Source organism: Halichoerus grypus, chromosome 4 (genome assembly GCF_964656455.1).
Source record: "Halichoerus grypus chromosome 4, mHalGry1.hap1.1, whole genome shotgun sequence".
NCBI lineage: Eukaryota > Metazoa > Chordata > Mammalia > Carnivora > Phocidae > Halichoerus > Halichoerus grypus.
The window spans coordinates 296,726-312,830 of NC_135715.1; the positions used below are offsets into that span (position 1 = coordinate 296,726).

Below are 16,105 nucleotides of genomic sequence, written 5' to 3' on the forward strand. Positions count from 1 at the left end.
CACTGTGTGTGAAGTACAGGGAACCTACCTAGGCTTTGTGTGCCCCGGGTGGCCCACGAGAGCCCCCGCCAGGCTGTGTGCTGGGCCGTGGCCCGCTGCAGCCAGAGCCCACAGGCCGAGCGCATGAGGGAGGCTGACGCCCTTATTCCCAGTTGGCATGTTGGGCGTGCCCCATGGGAGGGTATTGATATTTCTTCTCCAAGATGTCTTTGTGTAGGTGCGATCAGTATCCAGTCTTTGCTTTAGTTAGAGAGTGTTTCTCAAATCGGTCTTTAGGAGAAGGAAAGATGGCGACATTTCACGTGCTTGCCAAATGTGTTCTAGGCAGCTGCCCTGCATCTCACGGTGCTTCTCCGGGACATAGATGTGGGGAAGCTTGCTTTCAGTTTGATGCTTAGCAAGGCCTTCTAGTTTCTGGCCGTGAAAACCCATTAGCTTTGAGGATCCAAAATGTGGGCACACTTACCATCTAAACCTTCTTCTTGATCAAGAAGTGAATGTAATAAAAATGTGTTTGCATTTAGCTGGGGTCATTTGCTCAGGGAGAGGGCCTCCCTGCACGTCTCCTGAGCAAGCTGTTTGCCCGTCGTCTCAGAGCTGCTGGGGTCCTCTATCCCCCCTTGTCCTTCAGACTGCAGCCACTTTCTCCCGGAGGCCTCCAAGCACCCGACAGGTCGACCACCGGCTTGTGTTTCTGTGTTGTTGTTCCTGGTTTCTTTCTTCCTTTGCGTCGCCGCACGTGACAATTGCATGTTACGCGTTGACTATCCTGCTCTTCGGTGCTGTACCAGCCGAGCTCACCCGGGCTTCCCCGCAGCTCCCATTCCTGGAAGTGTGCCTGCCATGGATAAGATCTCAACAAGTATTTGTTTCATGATGACTTAATGGATGAATAAATATTTCTTTAATGATGAGTTAACGAGGGGAGGAAGATAACCAAAGACCAAGTCAGTAATCCAGGGGAGAAACCCAGAACTATCTCATAAAGTAGAGTAAGAGTAAAGGGTTGAAAATACTAGGTAAGGCTAACATCGTGGGACCAGCGTGGCCGCCGCTTGAAGGGCCATAAGCACCATGAAGGAGAAATGAAGGAAACAAACCCCTCAAGCAGAAAGAAATAGTCTGGTAAAATGTTAGAAGCTAACTCCTCCCCAAGAGGGGCAAAAGATCGCTTGGCTAATGAAGGAGGGCGGGAACCGGGTTGTTTTCTGACTTCCCAATGGCAAGGAGAGACTGGAGCACTCAGGTATTCGAGGGAAAGTGATCATGCATCTATACAGCCAAGCTGATGTTCCTCTTTGGGAGTAGGACTGTCCTGCCGCGAAGGAATCCTGGGACCCGGACCCCCTCTCCCACCACAGACAGCTTAGGAGCTGGATGCTAGACGAGCGGAACATTTTGGATGTTGGACAGTTGGCATTTTAACTCTGTGACCCCAAGTAAGGGAAGCAGACACAGGAGCCGCAGTGGTCCTGGTTCTGTCCTGCAGGTGTGTGGGTGGCGAGGGGCAGGAGGTGTCCCAAGTGGAGCCTGCAGGTGGCTGGGGAGACAGAGGTTGCCGTCGGGGGTCTGAGGCCGCTGCAGATGTGTTCTGGAGAGGAGGGGACTTCCCAGCACTCCACAAGCCTGTGTGAACACAGAGGGCTAGCGCCACGGGTTCGGGCAGAGTTGAAGGGGCTCGTGTGGGGCTGGGAAGCATTTGAATCTCCGCCAGCCCAGTGGAGATCCTTATTCCCATCGGAAGCTCAGCGTAGACTCAGAGGGCCACACCTGTGTAGGAGAACCAAACAGGCCCTGGACAGAGGCGGCTGGCGCCTCCCCTGACGAAGCTTCAGACAAGAACTGCCGTGATCAGTCTGCACCAAGGGACCCTTAGCCACCGAAGAGCTCTGTTCTTCAGAAAGCCAACGGCATCTGGACGCCAGCAGCCTGAGATTCATAACATCCGGCATGCGCTCCAAATTGGCATGCCAGGAACAGGATGATGGGACCCATGGCCTGGAGATGGAGAAGGAACAGGCCGTAGAAGCATACTCGGGGGTGGCAGAGATGGTAGGATTAGGGGAGGTGGTGGTCCCAGAACCTGCGTAGCCAGCTATGCTCCAGAAGTTAAAGCAGACCGGGAACCGGGACAGTTGTGCCGGGACCTGCGGGAGGATCGGGCACAAGGAGAGCCTGACACTGGCGAGGCATGCGTGGCATGGGGGTCGTGCACGGGCTAGATCTGCAAGCCCCTCAGTTTTGGGGTCTCCGTTTTCCCACCTGGAACATGGCCTTCCCGCAGCACCTACTTTGTCAGCTTGTGGGAGAGGTAGACGCATGGGCCACGGAAGGTTCTTGAACCACGGCTGGTCCCTAGGATGGGAAGGCAGCAGCATCGCTCACGGGAGTCAGCGGGAGCCTGTCCTCAGCTAGGACGCTCGCGTTCTCCTGCCCACAAGTGTCTTCCGACTGCTGATCGGTGCACCCACCCCTGTTCATTAGGCAGGAGCTTCTGGGCCACGGGTGACCAGCACCACCCGGAGCTCATGGCCCTTGGCCCTGGCTGTTGAGACAGCTGCCCGCTGCGACCTCAGAGCAGCCCTGAGAAACTGCCTGTGGGCCCCTCACCTGCCGCTCCTGACACCCCTGCCTCTCTCCTCAGCATCCTCGAGTGCCAAGGCCTCCCCATCGTGAATGGGCAGTGTGACCCTTATGCAACTGTGACGCTAGCAGGACCATACAGGCAAGTACTCTGCCCGCACCTGCCCACAGCCTCAGCTGCGGTGATGCTGAGGACTCCAGAAAAATGCAGGATAGGCTGTGCGGTGGGGAGTCTTGTCCCGACTTACTCTTGTTTCCTCTACTGCCCTAAAACTGCTTGGTAAAAAAGGCCCCTATGTTCTCCACATTGGGTATTTTTGGCTTAGTAAAGGTTCCTGATTTGCATACCATCTGGGTTGGAGACAAACAGAAACATTGGGCAGTAAGTTACTTGTGCATTTGGTTGCTCAGTCTTAAGGCAGAAAGACTTGGCGTCAGTAGTGTTGGTTTTAATCTTAACCCTTGCTCCTCGATTTCAGATCTGAAGCAAAGAAGACAAAAGTGAAAAAGAAGACCAACAACCCCCAGTTTGATGAAGTGTTTTATTTTGAGGTTGGTATTTAGTGGCATGAATGTCACATTGAGACCTTTGGGGAAAGTGGCTCCCCAGGACCTCGGGCACTGGCTTCCTCCTGTAAGTTCTGGGATGACCTCCCCGCACCCAACGCCTCCCTCCCGCCCTGCGGCATCCGCTGAGCTCCCAGGAGCCTTCCTCTCGCCCCTAGAAAGAAAGGCCATTTGTTGCTTCCTTGGTTTTGAGTTGAATGCTGACAAGTTATACTTGCCGAATTATCAGGATTTGGGTTTTTTTTATTGTTTGGTTGGCTTGGGTTTTTTGTTTTTTGCTTGCTTCTCCCAGTCTTTCCTGAGCAGTGGAGGGAGGCTTGTTTCACCAGGAATAGTGAGGGGTCTGAAGCAGAAGAGGAAATGCATTTGGGCACGGAGATGCCCCTGGCTGCCTCTCAGAATTGTGAACCCCTGAGGTTAGTAAGATGAGAGGCATGTGGGCGAAGACCGTGAAACAGAACAGTAGCAGACTCAGCTGACCCCTAGGCAATATGTTCAGGCCGATGTTCTTTCCATCTGCAAAGGTTTCTCGAAGGTCTCGTAGGCACCAGGTCCTGGGTGGCTAAGGATGAATAAGGCCTCTACTCCTGTCTTCCTGAGGTTGCTACCAAGCAGAGAAGCGTGCACAGGAGTGGATTATGTACTTGGTGAAGTGGCTGTTGAGTCAGTGGCTTTGGGGAAGAGCAAACAACCATCAGTCCTGCCTGGTGAAATAGAACAAGTCTTCCCAGAGTGGTGACGCTTGAGTAGAGTCTGGAAAGGTGCATTGTGAGGCTGAAGGCAAATGTGTCTCTAGATGTAGGGTGAGGTTGGTGTGAGAAGGGGGAGTTTTAGAAAATGAAGTTGGAGAGTTGGGTTAGAACCGAGGAGCTCATGTGCAGAGAACCTGGACGTTTTCTGCCTGGGGTCCAGAAGCCCACAGTTTTCTAAAATGCTGGAGGTCAGCAGTCAGGCTTCTTGGGCAGCTGTGAGAAGGGATGAGGAGTCAGAGTGCTGAGGGCATAGCACCATTCTCTGTCCCAGAAGGACATGCTTATTTCATAGCCCGGTGCAGAAAATGGATTTTAAGAAACTCGAGTTCAGGCAGGAAGCTGATGTGGTCAGCCTTATCTCAAGGGGGCTTCATGCCAGGGCTCCAGCGGCAGGGAGGGAGTCTGGGACAGAGAGTAAAGACCTGTTTTTAGTATGAATTATGCACTAAAAGCAGCACCACCCTTCCTTGTCCCTGCTGCCTAGAATAGCAGGTCAGCACTTCCCAAGCTTGTGTTGAATACGGCACACAGTAAAGCGCGGACTTTCCACTGCCACGTGGACCACCGGGACGGTGACACCCACTTTCTATGTCATATACTTCTATTTCACTCTGTAAAAACATGGGTCTCAACTCACTAGATTAATTTCACAAGCCCCAGAAACAGCTGAGCTCAGAACTGCATCCTGCAGGATCCCAGGGAAGGTCCAGACCTAGGCCCTCATTGCTGCTGGTTAAGGCCCACCTGACACCTGCCTCTCTCACGGCCTCAGACCACAGGACTTTGGGATATGCTTCTGTTTGGAGTTTATGGTCTTAGACTCAAAGGGCTGAGCCCTGCTTAACGCCTAAATCCCCGTGTTGGGTTCTCTGTACCCGCTTTCTGCTGCATCTTGAAAACAGTCCCCACAGTTCTGACTTAGCCTGCGGTCGAGCTCCTGGCACTGGAGTCCCAGTGGCTGGCTCTGGGCTAGCAGACAGCCTCCTGCAGGGGTTTCAACAGGAAGTAGTCTCCAAACCATTTTCTTCCCGGGTAATGGCTAGACTTACCTAAAAACTCTTAAATATCTAAATGCAGTTATTGAAAGTTCTACTAAAACCATCTTCCTTCACTCAGTACATACATTAGGTACCATGCAGAGACCCTGTGCCCACCGTGCTATAAGCCAGACACTGAGCTGCATCAAGCGGTGGAGGCTCGGGGGGGCTTCCTGGAGGAGGTGGCCTTTCAGAGTCACCTTCAGGCTTCCCAGCATTGGCCTCCGTGAGGAAGAGGCCCGATGGTGAACTGGGCAGGGGGTGCAGGTTGTAGAAAGACTCCTGTGTGCTGGGTGAGGGGAACTAGTGGGGGCTCCCAGGGACCTTCGGAAGCCTCAGCTGAAAGTGGATGAGGCTAGGGCCAAGCTGGGCGATGGCTGGACGGGAGCCCTGCTTGTGAGAAGCACGGGCTGCTGACATGCCGTAAGGGCAGAGGTGCTGAGATGGGAGGGCTGAGCAGGAGTGAATTCGGGGCACAGGGAGGAGGGCAGGAGGGGAGGCACCTGGCGCTTTGGGGCTGAGGAGGGAGGGAGCTGGCCCAGGTGCTTGGAGGGGGAGGCAGGGGTGTTGGGAGGGTGATGAGGCAGAGCCCCGCTCGCATCCCCGCCCCCTGGAGAAGGGGCTCCAGACATGCCTGCAGGCTGGGACCCCACCTCTGCTCTGGGTGGGGGTCCTGGGGGCGGCTAGCACGTGGGGTGCTCAGCGGGCAGGGGTGTGGCGCACACATCTTCCTCCTGTCCGCACCTCCAGGTGACCAGACCCTGCAGCTACAGCCGGAAGTCCCACTTCGACTTTGAGGAGGAGGACGTGGACAAACTTGAAATCCGGTGAGCGAGAACCGGGGTTTCTAGGCTCCTGCTCGGCAGCTGCAGTCTGAACTCACCTCTTCTGTTTGTTTTTTGTTTTGTTTCTAAAAATAAGGGAATGGAAAGAAAGAGATTTTCAGTTTTCTGGTAATTTCAATACTAGGACACGGGGAGTTTGAAGTAAGAGCCGTGAACTTGCCGGCGATTCAAGGGGTGGCTGAGAGGACATTTACTTACGCAAGGGACAGATGTGGTATTAGAGTTCACTTTGCAGGACCTTCTGAGAGGGAAGGTCAGTGGCTTTATGCTGCTCAGTGTGTGTGAGGCTCTGTCCACCTACTGGCCTGGCCCCAAGCCCCTGGTCCTGTGCTGGGGGGTCCTCGCGGTAAAGCCCTCAGTGCGCTCGGCTCGTAGAACACACCGGACGTCCAGCCGCGTCAGTCCTAGGAGCCTCTCAGGGGCCTCACGCCCACCAGCCGCCCCTGCCCCAAGGTGCCAGGAGAGAGCCTAAGCGGGGCCACCCTTTCCTGTCACCCTGGCCGGGGCTGACCCTGAGGAATCCTGTGGATCTGACCTGGTTTGCAGTCTGGTTTCCTGTGGGGTCAAGGCTTCCTAAGGCACGTGAGGCTTGACTGGGATGCCGTAGGTGTTCTCTTGGGGGGACGGGGCTTGGGTGGGTGGGGGCATGGACGGAGGGAAGGGCCCCGAGTGTGGGACCCTCGGGCTCTTTCTTTGTTCCTCTTGTGGCTTCAAGTGCTGAGGGAGGCCGGCCTCTACACACAGGTCTTAGGTGTTTCCAGTTTAAGTCTTCCGTTTCAAAGAACCAGCAGCGATGGGACCCCGGTCGGGTGTCTGAAAGTCCCAGTGGTGGTCAGAGGCCGCGCTGAGGGTTTGGCTGTGCCCCAGGTGCCCTCAGACACACCACTCGCCTTTCTTGTTCGGAAAGAGAAGTGTTTATCCAAGCCTGGCCTTTAAATTCAGTCCTAGCTGTTGCATTTTAAGCAGACAAACAAATGCTGCTCTTATTAAAAAGAAGAAAAGACAGCCTGGCAGCTTTTGGTCCCATTGCTAAGGTGTCGCTTGGCAAATTAAAGGTTCTGCTTTCTTTATTCTAGAAGTGCCACGGGGCCCTGTTCTCCCCGTGTCCCTGATGCACACGTGTCCCTCTAGTACACCCTGTACCTTCCACGGTGCCCGTGGCTCCTGCTTGGACTTCAGGGGCCACAGAGGGCTCATGCAGTCTTCTAGAATTTTCCCCGTGACCACCATGTGTGCAGAGACTGGTCTTAGACTTTCAGCTCATGGAGTAAGCTCCGGTTAAGGTGTTCACTGTGGGGTGCACGAGGCTGTTTGCTTGTTAGCACCGGGGACGCCCTTCCTCTGTCCATGCTCCTGTCACACACGCACGTCCGCCATGGCCCCAAATCGGAGGGAACGCTGAGACTCCCACCCAAGTGCGCTGTCTTCCCGTGCTGTTGAGAAGACGAGAGGCCCCTCGCCCCGACACCAGGCCTCCAGCTCCTCTCCCTGCCCCTGAGGCCCAGGGACACACCCGTCTTCATGCCAGAGGCACATCCTGTATTGACCCCACATTTCAGACGTGCTCAGTCAGTGTCACTCCTCACGGACACCGGTCCGTGGGACTGAAGGCTCCAACCCGCCCCGGACACTCCTGGGGAAGCTGAGGAGCACGGCTGTCCACCTGCCCTCCCTCGGTCATCCCTTACGGAGATCTGTGTACCGCTGGCTGTTTTTCAGAGTTGACCTCTGGAATGCCAGCAACTTGAAATTTGGAGATGAGTTTCTGGGAGAGCTGAGGGTTCCACTGAACGTGCTCCGCCAGTCCAGCTCCTACGAAGCCTGGTAAGGTGGCTGCGCACGTGGCCCCACACCCTCCTGGTGGGCGGGTGGACGCGGCTGCCGCTGAGCAGCCCGAATGAGGTGGCCACCTGCTGTGGTTTTGCACGTGGTCCCAGTTCGCTCTGGCGAGGGGACGGGGTTGCAGGTGGGAAATAGCACAAGGAGGCGCACGGGTGCCATTTTGGCGGGCGGGGGAGATCGCGAGAATGGTGGCTGAGGGCTTTGACAGAGACAAGGGCAGGACCCCGAGAGCCTTGCGGCTTTGAGGACAGGCCTGAGCAGGGAGGGCAGGCCGCCGGCACTCCTGGGAGCCCTGCCGCAGCAGGCCTGCCCCGTGGCCCGTCATCCCAGGTGTCACCTGCTGAGGAGCGAAGCAAAGGCGTTGTTCCAGGCGAGTCTCCTTGAGCTCTGCCTCCAGCCTCACTCACGTGCCTTTGTTTTATTTCGCGATCATTTCGTAAATCACTTTATAGCACAGCAAAGTCATCACTGTGAAGCGCGGTCACAAGCATCTCCTCTAACAGACGCACGAGATGGGGACGTGGTGTGGTCACAGGCCATAGGCCACATACAGAGCCTGTGCGTCCACAGACCCACCATGTGGGTGGGTTTTTGTGTGTTGTGCCTAATGGCAGTTTACTGTCACGGGGACACTGGAATTTGTCTTAATTCTGTGAGGACAGTGCTAGCATGGCCCCCTGCTGGGTTCTGTTCCTGCTGGGAGCACCCCTAGCCCTGAAACAAGATGGGACAGTCACGTGGCAGCCCAGTGGACACCCACCCAGGACCTCAGGTGGCCAGGTGCCTCAGCCGGGTGCAAGCTGCCCACATCTCCTCTCAGACCACGTGGCCCATCAGCTCAGTGCAGGCAGGGTTCCTGTGTGGCCACACGGGGGGGGGGGGGGGGCTAAGAGAAGAGTGTCCAGTGAGAAAACACCGAGGAAGTGACCACGTACTGTGGTGGTCTGCATGCCTACCAGCACACATCACCTAATCCCTCTGATGCCAGGAGCTCTGCCGCTCATTTGCTGTTATTGTGAGACGTTGTCAAGCATTAATCTTCACAGGTACATGATTTTGCTGCAGAGTTTCCCCTAATGAGAAACGTTTTCTCATTTCCCCTTCTCATCCTCTTACTCCTTCCATCCTTCCTGCTTTCCCGCCTTAACTTCTGTGTCTGTGGCTCTGCATAATCAGCTCCCCGAGGAAACAATGTGGGGGGCACCCCAGGGCACAGACCCTGCAGGGGGTCTCCCGTTGAAAAGGCCTCTGGCCCCTGGACCCTGTGTGTTGTGGGGGTGCCGTCGGGAATGACTGACCATGCCCCCAACACTCGGACCCTGCGAGGGGGCAGTTTCCCACGAGAAACACCCCCCATCCACACGCCCCGCGGGGGGTCAGGTGGGGAACACCCCTGGCACGGGGCAGAGAGGTGTCCTGCAGAATTACGCTGGAGCCCCCTCCTGCCTCAGACCCGGACACAGCCCATGACGGGCGACCAGCCAGCGCAGGGTGCATCCTGGAGGGAGCCAGCCCCTCGAGGTGCCGCCATCTCACCCTGCCCTTTCCGTGTGTCCTGCGCCCAGGTACTTCCTTCAGCCCCGGGACAACGGCAGCAAGAGCCTGAAGCCGGGGGACTTGGGGTCCCTGCGGCTGAACGTGGTGTACACTGAGGACCACGTCTTCTCCTCCGACTACTACAGCCCGCTGCGGGACCTGCTGTTGAGGTCTGCGGACGTGGAGGTACCTGTGTGTGCAGTGCACCTGCCACGCCCTGGGCCACCTGCAGACACCTGCAGAAGGGTGGAGCCGGGGCCAGACCTCCTTGCCCGGCTCTGCCCCCAGCCCCGCTCTCCAGCCAACTCCGGGCTCTGGCCCCCCCAGCTCCACCCCCTGGCCCTCTCACCATCCAGGTCTGGCTCCCTCCTCCCCGGGCTCCACCCCTCCGGCCCCCACCCACCTCCTAGCTCCTGACCCCAGCTCCAGTCCCTGGCCCCCCAGCCCTGATCTGGCTCCAGCAGCCCCCAGCCCTGCCCTGACCCTCCCAGCCCCCTGCCTCGGTCTGGCTCCACCCCCTCCCCGCCCCCCAAACCCACTGACCTACTGGCTCCTGACCCCAGCTCCAGCCTTTGGGCCCCCCAGGGACCCTCAGCCTCGTCCGGCTCCACCCCCCAGCCCCTTCCCAGCCGCCCCACCTGCCCACCTCCACCCCCTACAAGGCACCAAGCCTGTCCACCTCTGGCCCTGCATCTGGGCTGCCAGTTCCTGGTGGGTGACTTTACCCTGCATACCATCCCCCAAGCCTGCTCTGTGCCCAGAAATATCTGTATCTCCCTTTGCTGGGAGGGTGGAAGCCCCTGCCCCACACCCCACCAGCAGTAAGAGCCCTGTGGCAGCCCAGCAAGGCCCACAGTTTGATTTGTTTGACTGTGGTCCTGAGGTCACCAGCCCTAGTGCTAGCTTTGGAGGTGGGTGGAAGGACCCCCCAGGAGGGCACCCAGAGCACGTGTGCAAATTGGAGGGTTTGATGTGGGTTTCAGGAAATGCAGGTTTTTGCTTACCTTAGTGGGAGAGGCACCACAGGACAGGATGGGGGTCTGGGCCTTCCATATGGTGACCCAGCACCACCAACCCACTGACCGTGCCAGGTGGGGAGTGGGGGTCTGCAGCCCACCCCCAGGGCTGGGGGCCTCGCACTGGGGTTCCATGGCGTCTCCCTCCCCACAGCCAGTGTCGGCATCGGCAGCACACGTCCTGGGCGAGGTCTGCAGGGAAAAGCAGGAGGCAGCCATTCCGCTCGTGAGGTTCTTCCTGCACTACGGCAGAGTGGTGCCCTTCATCAGCGCTATTGCCGATGCCGAGGTCCAGAGGACCCAGTGAGTGAGCCTCAGCCCCTGTCCACGACCCCGCCTCCCCAGGGGCTGCGGCCTATGAGAGTGACAACCTGGTGGTGAGGGGCTGGGCTGGGGCAGGTCGGAGTGACCCCAGGGTAGCAGAAATCTCCCTCAGTGCTGGTCCAAGTGCAGATCTGGGACAGCGGAAGGGACCAAACAGGCTCAGTTTTTCTTTCAGAGACACACTGTTTCTTTTTCTTTTTTTTAAAGATTTTATTTATTTGAGAGAGAGAGAGTGAGAGAGAGCACAAGTGGGGAGGAAAGGGAGAAGCAGGCTCCCTGCAAGCAGGGAGCCCGATGCGGGGCTCCATCCCAGGACGCCAGGATCATGACCTGAGCCGAAGGCAGACGCTTAACCGACTGAGCCACCCAGGCGCCCCAGAGACACACTGTTTCTTAAAAATGCACCTTTTCTCGGAAATCCCGAGGTGTGCGTGCAAGAAGGGGGTGCACAAGGGCATGGGTTGCCTTGGGGGCGGGCCCAGTTCTTGTGGTCTGAGGGTGGCAGCTTCAGTATTAGGCCCACAGCAGAGGACTGGGTCACTGCTGCCCCAGGACCTGTGCTCACTCCATGGGGATGGGTTTTCCGTGGGGATGGAGTCTGTCCCTGGAGCTCTTGACTTAGAAAGATCCAGAATGCACCCTAGTTGAGAGAAGGCTTACGGCACATTCTGTTACATTTGCTTCCCTGCTGGACTTCCCATGCTGACCTCGGGTTTGGTCCTTAGAAGCATTAACTTGGTGCAAAACCGGACCTCACAAGGGGCAGGGCAGTGGGTGTGTGGATGTTCTCTGAATGGTCCGGACAGCTATGTACGGGAGGTCTGTTCCTCACGCCCGGCTGTGGGGCTCAGGATGCGCAGCTGTGAAGCATCTGTCTTGGTCTCATTTTCCTCCCAGAACATCTGGACGCAGACTCAGCAGGGGGAGCGTATCTCTGCATCCAGTGGACGGGTACTCAGGCACAGGCTCTGCTTCCGCTGACCCCTTGCTCTCTGAGACAGAACTGCCTCCACGCTGTTTTACAGGGACCCCAACACCATTTTCCGAGGAAACTCACTGACGTCCAAGTGCATTGACGAGACGATGAAGCTGGCAGGGATGCAGTACCTGCACGTGACCCTGAAGCCCACCATAGAGGAGGTGAGTGGGGGTCCCGCCGTGCGGCCCCCGAGGAGTCTCCCGCGGGCCCGGTGCCGTTGGGCGGCGTGTGAGGGACGCCCCGCGACACTGCGAACGGCAGGGAGCTGTGCAGGGCGCGTGGTGCCCGGGAGCACCTGGCTGCAGCGCTCCATGCCACCTCCTTCCCAGCCCCACCACAGGGCCCTTCCACCTGTGTTCCAGAATCTTCCTCATTTCCTCAAATTAAAAAATGCTTACTTCAGACAATTCTTTGCTAAAGATGGAAGGACATGCAGAGAAAAACTGGCTCTTCGGAGAGCAGCCCTTTCCTTCAGCCGCGGGTCCCCTGCACTGTGCTCGGAGTTCTCCCTAGAGCAGCCTTGGCTGTGCATGGCTTTCTGTTTCCGCTCACGCGCCGGCAGGCGCCGCCGAAGGCACCACACGCTTCCTGCCCCAGCGGCTCCAAGTTCCTCGCCTGACCTCTAACGCGACCCCTGAGCAGATAGCAGTGCCCCCAGAACAGCTTTGTAAAACGCAGGAACGTGAGGAAGTTTAAATTCGCGCTCTGATCCGTGTGCAGAGACCCTGCCAACACTGGGAAGTAACCATGTTTTTAAACTTTATGAAACCGGATCCCACGTGCGCTGATCGGGGATGGTCTTCGAGAAAGTCCCATTCCTCATGGACCGAGGCGGTGTCTGTGGCCACACGGAAGGCCCTCCTCCCCCTGGTGCGCTGGCGGGGGGTGCTGGCCGCAGCTCCTGATGCCCCCTGAGCCCCTGACCTGCACCTGCCTGTGATCCTGGAATTTGTGTCACTCACTCCTTGTCATAAATGCACTTTCCAGATATGCCAGAGCCACAAATCCTGTGAGATTGACCCTGTGAAGCTAAAAGATGGGGAGAACCTGGAGAACAACATGGTAAGGAATTCTGATTGGTTCAGCCCTCTCTGGAGCCAGTCGCCCATCCGCAGGATTTGGGCACGTGGCCACCTTGGGCGCTGCGTCTCTCTAGGATTTGGGGTGGGGACCATACTGGGACGTGCTCTGCAGGGTGTCCACCGGAGCCTGTGGGAGGAGACCGGCCCTCTCCGCTGCTGGGAAGTGGCACCCCTTTCTGGGGACTCGCGCCGCTCCTGGCCTGGCGCACTCGGCGCCTGGGCCTTCCCTTCTCCCGGGGCGACCGGGAGCCTCCCCACCGGGCTGGCTCATGGCCTGGCTTCTTCCCAGCCTGGTCTGTCCTGCTGCAACAGACGTGGTCCCACACCCAGGCCGCGTCCACCCGTGTCCTCCCAGGGTGCGGTCGTTTTTTAAAACAGCCAGACTCCCTGATTGGACAGGGAGTTTTAATCTTACATAGGGTTTATTCAGGTTAAGTCTTTTTCATGCCTTTGAAGAAAAGAGACGGGGTTCTCACTGTCGGGGAGGCACGTTCCAGGGAGTTTCACCCCTGCACCCGTTAATGAGGTCACGTGGAGGAGGGGGACGCCCCCAGAGCTCCAGGTGTTTGCCCCAGTGACCGCTGCTGCCGCCGAAGACGCCGCTCTGTACGTGCTGAGGGGGAGTGCGTCCGCAGCTGCCACGGCTGCTCCATCCCCGGTGTGGTCGGACTGCTCCAGGGGCCAGCAGGGCGGCCTGGGGAGAGAGCGATCCACACAGGCAGTTGGGGTGACCCACCTGCACCCCGTTGCAGGAGAACCTGCGGCAGTACGTGGACCGCATCTTCAGCGTCATCACCAAATCAGGAGTGAGCTGCCCCACCGTCATGTGCGACATTTTCTTCTCTCTTCGAGAGGCGGCTGCCAAACGCTTCCAGGGTGAGTCTTTGGTGCAGAAAACATCCACGGCCCCTTGCTGGGTGGTCCCTGTCCCCACTGCCAGGCACCTCAAAGCCAAGAAGGGACGTTGCAGAGTCCTGTAGACAGGATCCCAGCTATGGCACTGGGTCAGCGCCCGTTCCCACACGGCAGCCCTCTCCTGCCCAGCCGGGCTCCGGGTCCTGCCTGCAGCTGCCCCCGGGTGGATCCAGGCCCAGGCCCCAGATGGGAAGGCCGGCTGGCCAAGTTCAGTCATAGCGGTTTATTTGGGATGGAGCATTAATTTCTGTGAGTTTGGGCCCCTCCGGTAAGAGAAGCCGCCCTTCCCAGTTCTTCGCGGTTCTGACTGGAAGGTCGAGGCAGTCCTCAGCACCCCACGTCATGCAAGTGTGCCTTGCTGAGCCCTTGTGGACTTGGGACAGGAGGGATCCCGGGGATGAATCGCCCCTTCAGTTGTGCCCATTGGTCAGGGAGGCACCGGGATTCACCCTGTGCAGACCTGCCCACGGGCAGAGCAAAGGTGTCATGCCCTGGTGGCAAGTGTCAGGTTAACTGAAGACTGGGATGAAGGCTGAGGAGGGGCCGGTGTGTGCCTGCCTCCCCACGATGCCCAGCAAGCCCCGTCCACGGCCCTGAGGAGCCCGTGGGTCAGCCCAGATGTGTCCTGCTGCCTCCGGGGACCTTTGAGCCCCCAGAGTAGTCCCTGGGGCCTTGACAGGAGCCCCCTCCCACCTGCCCGTGTGGGCACCCCTCAGCTTGTCCAGCAGTGGAGACTGGGCCTCATATCCAGCTCTGTGGACAGGAGCTCCTGCTTTCAGAGCACATGGGCTCCTTCCAGCACCAAAGAGCACCTGGTGTCTGGGAGGGGCTGCTACCGAGCGCACCCAGCCCTCAGACACTCTTTGGAATCGTCTCCCAGCCCAGCTGGCCCACCAGGTCCTATCCGTCACGGCCCCGCTACCAAAAGTGGCCGAGCTGTTAGTAGTAGTGAGGCGGAGAGTGACCGGGGGCAGGTGCACTCAGGGGCGGGTCCCGGTTCACCGCTCTCCCCGGAAGGACGTTGAACCAGCTCTCTGCGTTCCGGCCACAGATGACCTGGACGTGAGGTACACCGCTGTGAGCAGCTTCATTTTCCTGAGATTTTTCGCTCCTGCCATCCTGTCCCCCAACCTCTTCCAGCTCACACCTCACCACACGGTGAGTGAACATCAGCCCCCATAAACTGGTAAACCTGCCCTCCCGGGCCTGCAGGTGTGTGTGCGGCCTCCTTGCTGGAGGAGGAGGGAGGGGCGGCCAGGCTGTGAACTCCTTTATCCACAGGAAGGGTTAGCTCCTCTGCCAAGCTGTGTCTGTTAAACACAGGTGGATGCTGTGACCAGGATTTCTCACTCCTACCTTAAGAAAAATGGAGCATTTATGATCTTGTGTACATTCAGTCACATATTCAATCAACAAACGCTTACTGAGCCCCTCAGGGCCAGGCTCTGAGTGACGCACTAACAGAGCGTACCCTGCAGTGACCGAGCTTGGCAGAAAGCCCAGGGCCAGGGGATTCAAGGGGCCCTATTCCCGTCTTTGTTGGTTTTAGGTTAAACCGTGTGAAGGGCAAGCGAGAAACCCCGGGTAGGGCTGCTTAGGGGGGGACTCAGAACTGGGCAGGGAAGCTGCTCATTTAAAGATGCCCCTTGTGCGTGTTGGGCTGGGCGCTTATCTGCAGCTACTCTCCTCTCCCTGCCCTGCGGGCCTCCTGGTGCCCGGGGGAGGCACTGGGGTCCAGGCCGCGGTGGCCCGAGAGCCTGCATCTTGAGCGTCTGTTGTGCGAGCTCTGGGAAAGCTCACACAACAGAGGAGCCTAGAGGGACGTGTCCCGCGTTCGCCTGCCTTCTATTGCATCGGGCGGCACATCGGGCGCCTTTTAGGTGATGTGACCCGTTTTGTCACTGTGTAATTCTGGGTTCAGTCACAACATTTCTGGAAAACTGAAACAAAACTTGCGTTTCTCCTTTCCATCTGATAGGACCCACAGACATCTAGGACGCTGACACTTATCTCCAAGACTATTCAAACTCTTGGCAGCTTGTCCAAGTCAAAATCTGTAAGTCATTTATTTTAATCATCTCTTTTTAACACAAGAGAGTGTGGGTTCAACACAGTTATAAGGATAAGGGACAGTAAAACCCACATGGCATCCCCACCTACCATCTGAGTGGAGAGAACGTTCCAGCAGCTTGCAAGCTCCTCTTGCCTGCTGAACTGTGAAACTTTGCTTTTTGAGACTGTTTTGTTTGGGGGCAAGTTATCCTCAGAGGCTGAGTTTGTCTTTGTGAATCATGTACTTAACACAGGTTCACTGTGGGGATGATGATTTACAATTAAATTTCACAGGCCGGTAGCATACAGGGTAATGTCTCTTAATAAGCAGTAAAGAAGTGACATCCCCCAAACCAGTGGTAGATTCATCCCCCTGTGTTCCAGGCAAGGGGAGGGGGAGGAATAAAGTTCAAATCCTGTGTCTTCCCCAGACACAAGGGTGAGCGATGACATTGGCCCCTGCCAAAAGGAAAAGTCCCCGTTGCTGGAGCAACTGTTGCTGGGGAACACCGAGGTCTTGACAGGCAAGTGGGTGACCTGGGGGGCCGCAGAATCGCCCCTCCCAGGGCCCAGCA

At 57.5% G+C, this 16,105-nt stretch overlaps 1 protein-coding gene across 3 annotated transcripts in view; it reads left to right on the forward strand.

Annotated features, from left to right (window-relative positions):
• Positions 1 to 16,105, forward strand: part of RASA3 (RAS p21 protein activator 3) — a 116,676-nt gene that overhangs the window by 84,200 nt on the left and 16,371 nt on the right. For 2 of the 3 annotated variants that reach the window (XM_036092946.2, XM_036092947.2), the window contains 11 exons: positions 2,645 to 2,725; positions 3,063 to 3,135; positions 5,690 to 5,766; positions 7,504 to 7,608; positions 9,192 to 9,348; positions 10,333 to 10,481; positions 11,528 to 11,642; positions 12,469 to 12,543; positions 13,316 to 13,439; positions 14,530 to 14,636; positions 15,457 to 15,534. In XM_036092946.2, the coding sequence (XP_035948839.1) occupies positions 2,645 to 2,725; positions 3,063 to 3,135; positions 5,690 to 5,766; positions 7,504 to 7,608; positions 9,192 to 9,348; positions 10,333 to 10,481; positions 11,528 to 11,642; positions 12,469 to 12,543; positions 13,316 to 13,439; positions 14,530 to 14,636; positions 15,457 to 15,534 (1,141 nt within the window). The remainder of the gene's footprint in view (positions 1 to 2,644; positions 2,726 to 3,062; positions 3,136 to 5,689; positions 5,767 to 7,503; positions 7,609 to 9,191; positions 9,349 to 10,332; positions 10,482 to 11,527; positions 11,643 to 12,468; positions 12,544 to 13,315; positions 13,440 to 14,529; positions 14,637 to 15,456; positions 15,535 to 16,105) is intronic. The other variant, XM_078070051.1, reaches the window with a different exon arrangement.